The following is a 12,874-nucleotide window of genomic DNA, read 5'->3' on the forward strand; positions in this document are numbered from 1 at the left end:
GCAGCCAGCTGTGTGCCGCTGGGGGCAGGTCCCTCTGCACGGCTGGCAGCGGGCACGGCTGGCAGCGGGCACGGATGGCTGCGGGCTCTCGGTGCTTTCCATCCATCCCCTGCAATCCCTCAGCCCAGCTCCCCCCGCGCCTCCCTCCCGCCTTCCACCAGCCACAGTCAGAAAACTTTATTTACAGTATTTGTTTACAATAAAAATCCATGCCGTGAGTGCACCCTGTGCCACGGAGCGAGCACAGGCGTGGAGCGGTGGGAGGCTTGCTGGAGCTGCGGTGAGCCAGGGCCGAGCCTGGCTGGGAGACACGGCAGGGGCGTCCCTGTGGGAGCCAGGGTCTGCTGGATCCCGCACAGCCCCGAGCAGGAGCTGCTGGGCACACACGGCCAGGGTCAGTGCCCGCATCCCAGCCCCGAGCAGGAGCTGCTGGGCACACACGGCCAGGGTCAGTGCCCAGAGCCCGCACAGCCCTGAGCAGGAGCCGCTGGGCACACACGGCCAGGGTCAGTGCCCAGAGCCCGCACAGCCCCGAGCAGGAGCTGCTGGGCACACACGGCCAGGGTCAGTGCCCGCATCCCGGCCCCAGCCATGCCCCAGGCTCCTGCCCAGCCTCACTGGGTACAGGGCACAGAGCTGGGCTGGGGACAGCCAGGCCTCTGCACTGTCCCTTCGAGGCTGGTCCCTGCTGACCCCAGAAATGCCCTTGTCTGTGCCCCAGGGGAGCAGGGCTGGCATGCTGCAGGGCTGGCATGGTACAGGCTAGCATGGTTCAGAGCTGCAGGGCAGGCCTGGTGCAGACTGGCATGGTGCAGGGCTGCAGGCCTGGCATGGTGCAGGGCTGCAGGGCTGCAGGCCTGGCATGGTGCAGAGCTGCAGAGCTGCAGGACTGGCATGGTGCAGAGCTGCAGAGCTGCAGGGCTGCAGGGACGGGGCTGCCTCTGCCCCACAGGCTGCAAGTGAAGCGAGGGTTCCTGTGCTGAGAGCACGGAGCGGGATCCTGCTGCAGGCAGAGTGGGACAGTGCCCAGCCACGTACCAGGGGTGACACCACCCATCTCCCTGTGCTTCCATCACACCTGCCCCAGCTGCACCGTGTCCTTTGTCCCTCCTGCTGGCATCCACAAGCCACTGAAGTCAGGGTCTGGGGCTCAGGAACGGGTTCCTGCTGTCTAATCCCAGGCAGCACTGAAAGCTGGACACAGAACTCCTCACCCACTCCCGTCTCAGTTAAATAAAGCCTCTGTACATGCTTACACCATATATACACCTGTGTACAGACCCCTCTGTCCGGCCCGGCCTCCCCAGGGAAGCACCGGAGCAGAGGCACAAGGTCCGGCTGGCTGCGGCCTCACGTCGTGGGCGGCTGCATGAAGCTCCTCTGGCTCGTGGCCCTGCAGCTGAGGACGAAGGATGAGGAGTTGCTCCTCTTGCTCAGCTCGCAGGCTGGCCGCGACTTCAGGTAGCGCGTGGAGCAGCAGAGGAAGCGGCGCATCAGGTCGTGGAAGAGGTGCCCGGTGTAGAGCATGTAGATCCAGGGGTTGCAGCAGCTGTTGAGGCTGGCCAGGAGCATGGCGATGATGAACGGGGAGGCTGCGAGACAGAGGCACGAGAGCTGGCTCAAGGTGTCAGGGCACGGCCCAGGCACCCCGAGACCCCTCCCCGGCAGGGCTGAGCCTGCAGGGACACAGGGAAAGGAGATCTCACAGGGACACCCCGGGAAAGCAGAGCCCGCAGGAACAGCACTGAGAGCTGCTGCTGCAGGGGAGGGACTGAGGGGGCGAGTCTCAGTTCCAGCGCCCCGGGGTTCGGTTTGTCTCCCCAGAGCTGCGCTCTCAGACCCTTGCGGTTCGGTTCGGATTTTCTGCCCAGAGCTGCGCTCTCAGACCCTCGGGGTTCGGATTTTCTGCCCAGAGCTGCATTTCCCCTCTCGCTCCGGCGTTCCCTGGAGCCGCTCAGGAGGCAGAGCTGCCCCGCAGCCCCGGCACAGCCCGCACGCCTCGGGGTGCCCGGAGCGGGGAAGGGAGCGCCAGCCCGGCCCGGGCCGAGCCCTCTGCACGGCGCTCTGCCCGCACCTCTCTCCAGTGATCTTTCTTACCCCGAGTGATGCTCCCCACACAGGGCTGTGCCAGGGAGGACATTCCCACAGCAGCGAGCCTGGCATCCCCGGTGGCAGGGGATGGTGGCAGCGCAGTGCCAGGACATCAAGTCCTGGCTGCTGCTCTCTGTGCCCAGAGCACAAAGCACCGACTGTCCCACCTGGGAGCTGGATCAGCACTGTCTGGTGACAAGGGGATGGTGGTGCTGGCATCTGCCATGGCACCAGGACAAGGGGAGACGTGCCCTCCATGAGGTGGAGATGATGGAGCCTTTGTGCTGCTCCCTGTGCTCCAGCTCACCTCCTCAGCCCCTGTGCTCCCAGAGGACGCACCAGCAGCGAGGATGAGCATGGCTGCTTTGGCTGTTCTGGCCCCTTTGTGCCTCTGCAAAAACCCACTGGCAGCTTTCAGACCAGTGAAGAAATGTGACTATAAACGCTACCTTCCAAATTCACCTTTAGCCAATGGATGCGTAATTCCTGCTCTTGTGGTGTCTGCTCCAATTACTTTTAATTTCAAGTATATTCTAAAAAATAGTTAATAATTAATTTCAAGTAACATTAATATTTCAACAATAATTAATTTCAGGTATATGCTAAAAAATAATTTATTGCTGAGGCACAAGACCTGAAATACATCTCAGTGTGTTTCTACCCACTTGAAAATATCCAGCCAGGGCTGACTCAGCTCTTCCTCTCTGCAGGAGGCAAATTGAATTTCAGGAGCTTACTGCAGGGCAGGTCTGGAGGGTGATTGCTCCCCTCCTGGCAGGAGCACCGGAGACCCCGAGGGGTGCTGACCGTGCCAGTGTGTCCCTCAGGGATGGCCCCTGTCCCCAGGCCCTGCTGGACGGGTGCAGGGCTGGGAGGGCTCTGCTGCCAACACCCAGCACAGGAGGGATGGGACGAGGGGTGCCCGGCTCCCACCACTGAGTGCAGCACCTGCCCCGAGGGGAAGGGACCCCGAGGGGAAGGCAGAAGAGCCGCGGTGCTTCACAGCCCTGCTCTTGCCCTCACAGGTGCGTGAGCCAGCTCTGACCCCGAGCTCAGAGTCCCACAGGGGCTCCCTGTGATGTGTGCAGCAGGAGCCTCCTGTGGGGGGCCCAGTGCTTAAACCAGCACCTGGATCATGGCCTGTTCCCACCCGCCTCACAGAGGCTCTGGGGTGTGTGGCCGCCTAAGGGGGATCCCTGCTGCCTGGCCAGTCACCCCCAGAGCAGCTCATGGGGTGCAGTCGTGCCCCCATTGCCGCTGGCACCCTGGGACCCCCTGCCCTCCTTCTGCTCTGCCCACGCAGCTGCGAGGGGAGGAACAGCCGCCTTCCCTTCTCCTGCACCCACCAGGCTGCCTGGGCACAGGGAGGGGATCCCGGATCGGGGCAGGGCTGTGGGAATGCTGCAGGCAAAGCCCCAGGGCTCTGCAGAGAGATCTGACTGTGCTGACCCCCTTGTGCCTCCGGCAGCGAAAAGAAGCAGGAGAGCCTGGAAGGAAGGGCTGGGGGCTCCCAACACCTGAATCCACCCGGGCTTTTCCTCCCGTGCCTCCAGCAAGGGCCCTGGCAGAGCTCCCGCGCTGTGCCGCAGCCTCGGGCTGCCCGGAGACAGGAACAGAGCGAGGGGGAGTGGGCACAGCCCCGAGGGGACGGAGAGCACTCGTGCCTGAAAGCAAAGGGGGAAGGAAAAGGGAAAAGGGAAAAGTGCTGCAAGGCCTACGGCACAGGGTGAGCAAGGGAAAGGTTCCCCGTGAGCCAGGAGGATTGGGATGGACAAATCCTGTCCATCGAGGGCCAGCAAAGCAGCAGAGATTTGGGTGCTGCCGAGGGCTGTGTACGGGAAGGGAGGGGCAGCCCTCAAGATGGCAGGATTAAAGTACAGCACAAGGAGGGCTGCTTCACCCCAGAGCCCATACAGGAACTGGAAGTTTTGACCAGCCTGAATCAGGTGGAAAACCCCTGGAGCGCCCAGGGAGGTGCGTGAGCCACATTCCACTTCTCCTGGAACAAATGGAGCAGAGAGAAGCAGGAGAGGCAAAGCCCGGCCGGCTCCCTGGGCAGCCCAGGGGCGCACGGGGCTTGCACGGGGCTGTGCAGCGGGATGGGCCCTGCGCTCAGCTGCCCTGCCCTGCGAGCTGCCCAGAGCCAGCAGCGCTCAGCCCGGGCCGCCAGGGAGCAGCTGCTCCTCGGTCTCTGGCGCCGCGCGCTCCTGCTGAGCCCGGTCAGCCTGCCCGAGGCGCTCTCATCCCTGGGTGCGCTTTTCTGCCCCTTCTCCCACCTCACAAAGTCGCGAAGAGTTTTTCCTTAAGGTCTCCCCCGTGGTTCTCCCGTCTGGCACAAACCTGCACAGCTCCAGCCGTGTCACACCAGGCAGGGGGACACTTTCTGTTCTATCTGCAACTTCAGGGATGACAGCAGCCAGCCCAATATAAAAAATGGCAAATCCGTGACACCATGTCTTTAGGAAAAGGTTTCGCTCATAAATCAGGGTTTTTCTAGAGGAGCCGTGCTCCAGTCAGAGATAAAATAACAGCAGCAGAGTGCCGAGGTGGATGGAGCAGGAGGAGAGGGAGAAGAGGCCAAGAGCAGAAAGAAAAAAGTCAGCGAGGAAGAAGCGATAGAACAAAGGAGAGGAATTCAGGCTGTGCTGCTTTCTCCTGAGCTCCCGCACAGCCCGCAGCATGTCCCAGCACCCAGGTGGGCAGGGAACCTCCAGGGACCCCAGAGCAGCACCCAGGGACAGGCACTGCTCAGGGACAGGCACAGTGCAGGGACAGCCACAGTGCAGGGACAGGCACCGTGCAGGGACAGCCACAGTGCAGGGACAGCCACAGTGCAGGGACAGGCACCGTGCAGGGACAGGCACCGTGCAGGGACAGGCACAGTGCAGGGACAGGCACAGTGCAGGGACAGGCACCGTGCAGGGACGGCCACCGTGCAGGGACAGGCACCGTGCAGGGACAGTGGCCACGCAGGGACAGCCACAGTGCAGGGACAGGCACCGTGCAGGGATAGCCACCGTGCAGGGACAGCCACAGTGCAGGGACAGGCACAGTGCAGGGACAGGCACAGTGCAGGGACAGCCACAGTGCAGGGACAGGCACAGTGCAGGGACAGGCACCGTGCAGGGACAGCCACCGTGCAGGGACAGGCACCGTGCAGGGACAGGCACAGTGCAGGGACAGGCACAGTGCAGGGACAGGCACCGTGCAGGGACAGGCACCGTGCAGGGACAGCCACAGTGCAGGGACAGGCACAGTGCAGGGACAGGCACCGTGCAGGGACAGGCACCGTGCAGGGACAGTGGCCACGCAGGGACAGCCCCCGCCCTGAGCCCTGCCCAGTCCCTGAGCCGCAGTGCCCCGGAGTTTGCCAGGGCTCCAGCAGCCCTTGGCCCGGGAAGCTGCGGCTCAGCCCCTGCTGCCTGCCGGGGTTTCTGTGCTCAGGACTCTCCCCTCTCCCTCCCACCCCCCAGGCCGGCCCGGAGCAGCTTCCCCGGGTGTCCCCAGGGGCTGAGCGGAGCCCCCAGGGCCGGCAGGGCGAGGGAGAGGAGCTGTACCTTCCTGCGGGGCGTTGCTGTCCCACACAGACCACATCTGCACGAAGAAGAAGGGAGTCCAGCACACGATGAAGGCCAGCACGATGATAAAGGTCATTTTGACTGTCCGGATCTTGGCTTTCGAGATGAGCCTGGTGCTGCTGACCCTGGCAAACACCACCCCGCCACGGGAGCCTGAGCCCAGACCCACGCTGGGCCCGTGAGCCGTCTTCAGCTTCACGTTCTGCCAGATTTTGAAGCTGATTAAGCCGTAGCAGATGCTCAGCATCAACACAGGGATGATATAGACCATGAGGGTGATCCAGGTAACGTAGGCTTTCGGTCCCCAGGGCTGGATGAAATCTGCCCAACAGTCATAAACCCCGTTCCCCACATCCCTTAGAGAAAATATGTGGATCTGAGGGATGCTGACCAGCAGGCACAGCAGCCAGGTGAGGAGGACAGAGACCCGGTCAGCCCTCCTGTGCAGGGACCTCAGCGGCTGACAGATGGCCAAGCAGCGGTCCAGGGACATCAGCAGCAGCATGTAGGTGGAGGCGAACATTCCCACCACCTGCAGGTACTTGATCAAGCGGCACAGGAGGTCTGGCCCGTAGAACCTGAAGGTGATGTCCCAGATGAGCTGGGGCAGCACCTGGAAGATGGCCACGACCAGGTCAGCGATGCTCAGGTGCTTCATGAAGAAGTACATGCGGGAGTGCTTGTGGCGGGTGGTGTGGATGGCCAGGAGCACGCACAGGTTGCCGGTCAGGGCGAGGAACAGGATGAGGCACAGGACCGTCACCTCCACCTTGGCCATGTCCTCGTTCCTCTTCAGGGGGTCGGCGGTGCTGTTCCTGCCGGCGCTCAGGTTCTCCAGCCGCAGGCTGCCGTTCCCCAGGGAGCTGTTGATGATCCAGGTGCTGCTCCCCGCCAGGTACAGCTTCTCCATGGCCAGCGCCGGCCCGCATCGAGCCTGGGGCAGGGTGAGGCCAGAGAGCGGGCAGAGCTCCTAGCGACGCGTTCCTGTGCGGTAGCCGGCTGTCCCCGCCGCTCTCTCCGCGTCTCCTCCGGTTCTCAGTGCTCCGCGGCTGCTCTCCGTGTGCCCCGCTCCGTGCCCCCTGCCGTCCCTCCCCGCCGCGCCGCTCTCTCTGCCCGCCCGTCCGTGTCCCCGTGTCCCGGCTGGCGGCTCCTCGCCGTCCCCTGGCCGGTCCCTCGGCGTCTCCGCGGGCGGCTGCCCCGCTCCAGCCCCGGCGCAGGGGCCGGCCGAGCGGCGGGGGCGGCGGGCAGGGGCGGGTCCGGCCCGGCCCCTCGGGGCCCGCCCGCGGCCTCTGCCCCGCGCCCGGACCCGCCTCAGCATCTTCCCCGCGCCCTCCGCGCTCCCCGCCGGCGGCGCCGCTTCCCGCAGCCCCTCTCGGGCAGCCCTGGCTCCCCGCAGCCCCTCTCCTCCAGGCAGCGCCGCTTCCCGGCAGCCGCTTTCGGGAAGCCCCTATCCGTTCGGACAGCCCCGTTACCCCGGGCAGCCCCGGTTCCCCGCAGCCCCTCTCCCCCAGGCAGCTCCTATCCGTTCGGGCAGCCCCGGTTCCCCGCAGCCCCTCTCCCCCGGGCAGCCCCGGTTCCCCGAGCAGCTCCGGTTCCCCGCAGCCCCTCTCCCCCGGGCAGCCCCGGTTCCGGCGCGGTGCCGCGAGGGGGAGCGGCGGAGCGGGGCTGCGCTGACGGGCGGGGGCCATCAGCCCTCAGTCCAAAGCCCCCGGTGCGGCGGCCCCGGGCACGGAGCGGAGGGAGGGAGGGAGCACGGAGCGGGCTCACCCCCAGCTCTGCCCTGCCCTGCCCTGCCCGAGCTGCCGTCGCAGGACACCGAGGGAAGGTTCCCCCGCAGGTGCCAGCCCGGCCTCGTCCCAGCAGCAGGCTCAGGAGTTGGTCACTCGGCAATGAACACACCCACCAAGAACTTCCCTCTTCTTTTAGGAGGAAGATTTCAGAGTATTATTTCTATAAAATAAAGCAGTACTATGAGTGACACCATTTGTCACCAGCTCACCAGCACAGCTCAAGGGCTGTCCCCATTTTCAGGCTCCCTACAAGGGATCCGGAACATGAAAGTGCAGGTGGGATGCTGAGAAGACCATGGAACCCTCCCAGTCCCCCCTCAGTCCAGCAGCCCTGAAGGCCCCCAGCATCACCACCCTTTGCTCCCCACTTCCAAGTCACATCTCAAACCCTCCTCGGCCCAGCCTTAGGCCCTGAACAAACATCCCTGCAGCTATTTTTAAAGATTTTTGGGAAGTTTTAGCTCCATGCAGGATGAAGAAATGTTACATACTTTGGCACGTTCTTCCCTCTAGGGTTCACGTTCTTCCATCTTCAGGCAATAAAACTGCTGTGGGAATCGCTGCTCACCATGTGCAATGCTTCTTTTTTTACTGTTCTGCTGGTTCTGGGAGAGCTCTCAGGGAGGAGGTGGCTGGGGGCAAAGGGGAGGCAAGGAAAGGTTTGCCCTTGGCTTCTGCTCCGTTCCTTGGGGACTCAGGTGTGGCTCAGCCCCCGTGAGAGGTGCCTGGGGTGAGGCAGAGCAGCCACTGCTGCTCTCTGGCCTTGGCTGAGGTGTCACTCACGGCTGCACAGACGCAGCTCCTTCCAGAACAGACCTGAACTGCTGGAAAGAGCCCAGTGGCCCTGGCGCAGCCCCTGCACGAGGCAGCTGAGCCCCTCCAGGAGTGCTGTGTGGCTCTCAAGTGCATTTGATGGCAGCAGGGAGCCCCAGGTGCTCGATGGGGCAGAGCTGCGCCAGGACTGACCCTGTTTGTCCCCGTGCCAGTGCCACACTGCTCCCAGGGCCACCTGCCCTGACACACTGCCTTGCCGTGGGGTGCAGGAGCAGCTCAGCGGGGATTGCACACCCGGGGCCTGAAATCTGGGGCCTGATCAGGATAACATCCAGCTCCCAGTGCCCTTCCCCGGTGAGCCCATCGGGGCTGGGCATTGGCCCCCAACAGCCAGAGATGCTCAGTCCTTATTCAGGCAAAGCTGCAGCTGCTCCACCACTAAAACCCAAACACACGTGATTTTGAAGCAAAGAATCCTGTGAGAATCAAAGGGCTTTCTGAGTCATCCCCCACTTCTTCCAGCTTTAAATGTTCAGGGATGCCATGGAGCTGGAAACAGTTTTATTTTAAAATACATGCTTTGGGATAATCAAAAGCACAAACACTAAATAAAGCTAAATTTAATTGCATTTTGGTTTACTGCTGGATCTGAAATAGCTGTTTTTCCAATAGCTATCTGGAATCACAACTTTATGGTCCCCAGGACAGAAGAGGGCTGGCAAGATGTCAAGCCCAGGCCACAGCTTTGCAGATGGAGCTGCAGCCGCCCATGAACTCGTGCATGGCTGCAGCACACAGCAGGCTGGAGAGCCAGGGAATGGTACCTGGCTGCTCTTGCATGGGAATTTCTCTTTATCCTAGCATTTTTAACTAGTCCTCATCTCTTGCACTCAGCCGGCAGGAAGCCTGACTCTGGTAAATCTACTAAAACCATGGAGATGAGCAGTGCCATGGACATTCTTCATGGGAAAGGCCTACCTGTGCTTCAACACAGAGCTGATGGATGCTGGGTGTTACATCAGGCTTGGGAACATCCTGAGGGCACAGTAAATGACAACTTTTCTGTGTCTTTCTTAAATGTACACATGAGTAAATTCTCAAGTCCGATATCAAATTCCTCCATGGCTCACCAGCTGGTGTGCTGATTTCCAGAAAAATACACAATCAATATTGTAATCTGCACCAAAGGAAACAAGGCTTTGGAGGCAAAACGTGGAAATATCAGCAATGCACAGGACTGTTTGGTCCCAAACCCATGCACCCAATTCCTTGTGTTACTGAGTTCACTGCTCAGGGGAACACAAGCCAGTCCAGACCCATGTGCTCGATGCAGGTGACAGTCACACTGCTGGGTAATGCTGTGTCATCCATCACACCTGCCTGCTCCATCCTCTGGCCATGGTATCTCTTTGTTAGCTGAAAAACAACAACGACAACAAAAAAACCCAGCCAAAAACCTAGTCCTCAGATTGATCACAATTAAAAAGGAAACAAAAAACAGAAAAAACCCTGCAGCCATAGTCAGTCCCAGAACTGCTGGCCTGTCACACCACCTGGCTGTCAGACTTGTGCCATGGCTGGGGAGGGTTTTGGAACCTGAGTCATCAGAACATCACTGGGAAGGGAGAAGGAGCCAGAGAAGCTGACTTGTGTATGCAGACAAATGGAGAAGGGAGGATCTACTTGGATGCTGCAGTCTTGAGTTCTATAAAGCATTCACAGCAGAAAGAGGATTTACATGAGTTCATGCACATATCAAGATAATTTCTTTTTTCTTCCCCACTGTGAAGAGAAAAGAAGTGTGGGACTACACTAAACTTATTCAGTGCTAGAGAACCTTTCACATCACGTCCCTAAAAGGTTTGTGGGATTCAAACCATTTCCTCTGGGTCCCCAGCTCACTGAAATCCATCAGCCTCTGCTCCCATGGGCTCCAGCCCACACCAGCACAGGAGCCCGAGTCAGGCTCATCCAGCTTTGGGAGCTAAACCCTGGAAAAAGAGCCTGGACCTCCTGGCATTGAGCCAGCACACATTTCCATCCCCACAATCCCTGGCACTCCACGTGAAACCCTGCAGACACATCCCAGAGCACTCTGAGGCGCCACCTCTGCCCCAGGGCGAGCCCCAGGACACTGCAGCAGGGCTCTGATCAAATCCAGCAGCTTAAACCCACTTAGAGGAGAGCAGGCCGTGGATCCTGCTGATGCGACAATGCAGGCTGATGCTGCCACCCAGACAGTCCCAGCCGGGCTGGGCACAGCCTCAGAGCGTGGACGCAGGGTGGTTTCTGTGAATTCCCCTCTCCCACCCGCCCATGGCACCCCGAGCCCAGCAAAGGGGGCAGAGGCTCTCCCAGACACCTCCCCGAGCAGCCAGGCCGGCACGGGGCTCCCAAGGACACCGTTTGTGCTAAAATGTTCCTGCTTCATCCCATTATGGCCCCAAAGCCCATAAAACCAATGGAGCCTGCCCAGAGCCTGGGAGTAACAAGTTGGGATAATAAAGTTGAAATATGTATCCATGTGGTTTTTACCAAAGAGGCTTCAGGATCAAGCTGTTGGGAGATAACACAACCATTTTACTACTTTTGGGGGGGGATTACTACATTTGTGTGTAACCTCAAGCTGTTGATTGCAGTGCCCTGAACTCCCAGTCACCATCAAGGAACAAAAAGCAAAGCGAGACCCAGAGCCCTGGGACCCACGCCTGCAGCGGTGACAGACAGGGGCTACAGGAGCTGCACACCCAGTGCCACACCCAGTGTCACCTCCTGGCCTGGGATATTCACTAAACCTTCCCAGAGCCACAGGAATGGATCCCCAGGTAATGCCAGGCACAGCACTGCCTGCAGCCCCTGCACACACACCGATGCCTCTGCCCACTAAAGTGAGGCACTTTTCTCTTTGAACAAAATGTAAGTAACAAGATCTAGCTGAGATTTTGTGAGGTAAAGATAGAAGAGTCAGAACAAAACCAGAATATAGTCTGGTTTAATATATTCATATGCAAACTCTACATTTATATATATTATACTCTACATGTCTATAAAGGAAAGTGAGTCACGTTTGTGCTCATCACTACAACAATCTTAGCCAAGTGACAGAAGGAAGCTGCAATCCTCAGGATAATTCAGTAGATGTGTGCGAGTATCTAAGCAGATGTGTTTGGGAATGCCCACACAGGTGAGGATTCTTCCACACAGTCCCCATTTCTCTCCCACCAAATACCTGCAATGAAATCCCCAGCGCAGGCTCCAGGAATGCCTCTGAAGGGCCAAATAATTAACCAGAGCAGCGAGCGTTCACTGCAAAAATGAAGCCCAGCTACATTTATATAAACTTTTCAGCCTCACTAATTACTTCCCATTTGCAGTAATGTGTTTACCTTCCTCCTGAAGCTGGTAATTCATGCTCTTCTTTATTTAGTTCCAGGTGGTTGTTGTGGAGCCAACTCACCAATTTGTCCAAATGATTTTGAATTCAGGCCCTCTGGCTCCTCCAATGCCAGGTGGGGCAGGACCATGATTATTCTCTCCTCTGGGCAGCAGATCCTGGTGCTGGGTTTGCCCAGCAGGTAGCTGTGATTCATCTTCAATTCCTCTGTTTGTGTGAGGTGTTCCAGTTCCAGAACATCAGCTCTTCTATCAAAACAGACCCTCCTTCAGCCAAAAGCGTTTTTGTTTTTAACTCTCGCCAGCAAACACATCATCCTTGGAGAATTGCCCTTGAGAGCCCAGACCCTACCTGTCCCCAGTGGCCACAGGTCCCTCCTGGGGTGCTCAGCCCAGCCCCATGTCCTGAGCTTGCAGTGCCCGCTCCTGGCTGCGAGGGAACCTCTCCAGCCCGGGGCAGAGCCAGCTGGGGCACTGGGACAGAGCCCCGTGTGCCCATGAGTGTGACAGCTGCGTGCCAGTGACCTCAGCTGTCCCCGTGTGCCCAGCTCACTCAGGGAGCTCGAGGAAGGTCAGGAAACAGCAGCAGCTGTTCTGAGCAGGCAGAACCAGGCACACACCCCAGCATCCCTGCCTGCAAAGGCAAGCCCACAGGCACTCGCTGGTACCTGCAGAGCCGAGCACAGCCGGGCGATGTCCCCACCCCGCACTCCGGTTCCAGCTCCAGCGGTCCCTGCGCTGGGAGGCAGCGGGGAGCCCCTGCCCAGCACGGGGGCTGCTCCTGCTTCTCCCCGCTCCCAGCACCGCTGCCTTTCTCACGGCTCCTCCCGGCCTGGGGGAACAGGACATTTTTGCTTTTTGATTATTTTGTTTCCACTTCTGCCTTTCTGCCCCGGCCTGAGGGACGGCTCCGTGACGGAGCTCATTTCCTGCAGGCTGAATTTGGGCTGGATTCCCTGCCCAAAGCGGCTTCCAGGGGCAGCCCAGCCCAGCCCCACCCGGGCCGCCAGCATCGGGCCCCTGCGAGCTCCTGCGCTGCTCCCAGCGCTCCGGGCAGCCACAGCCAGGGGAATCTGCCTTGGGTCCGGTCATGGGATGGAGCCACGGACACGGGGAATCTGCCTTGGGTCCCGCCCGGGGATGGAGCCACAGCAGGGTGGGACGGAGGGTGCTCAGGACCCCAGGGCAGGGTGAGACAGGGCGTCCCTGGGCTCCCAGCCCAGCACAAGGCTTTGGCTGCGGGGATGT

The 12,874-nt window shown here is 60.2% G+C and overlaps 1 protein-coding gene across 1 annotated transcript; it reads right to left on the reverse strand.

Moving 5' to 3' along the window:
* Window positions 1-523: 523 nt before the first annotated feature.
* OXTR (oxytocin receptor) lies at window positions 524-6,738 on the reverse strand. The gene is made up of 2 exons (XM_063165062.1): window positions 5,649-6,738; window positions 524-1,592 (listed from the first exon to the last, which is right to left on the reverse strand). The coding sequence occupies exons 1-2, from the start codon at window positions 6,577-6,579 to the stop codon at window positions 1,351-1,353; spliced, it is 1,173 nt and encodes a 390-aa protein (XP_063021132.1). The 5' UTR covers window positions 6,580-6,738; the 3' UTR covers window positions 524-1,350.
* Between the last annotated feature and the right edge of the window lie 6,136 nt (window positions 6,739-12,874).

This window comes from Melospiza melodia, chromosome 10 (assembly GCF_035770615.1).
Source record: "Melospiza melodia melodia isolate bMelMel2 chromosome 10, bMelMel2.pri, whole genome shotgun sequence".
Lineage (NCBI taxonomy): Eukaryota > Metazoa > Chordata > Aves > Passeriformes > Passerellidae > Melospiza > Melospiza melodia.

What these genes read in the sequence shown, in the direction of transcription:
- OXTR (XM_063165062.1), bottom strand. Translation starts at nt 6,579, where the DNA reads ATGGAGAAGCTGTACCTGGCGGGGAGCAGCACCTGGATCATCAACAGC. An exon ending in CAGCAACGCCCCGCAGGAAG is followed by an intron (nt 1,593 to 5,648) that starts GTACAGCTCCTC and finishes TCTGTCTCGCAG; the next exon opens with CCTCCCCGTTCATCATCGCC.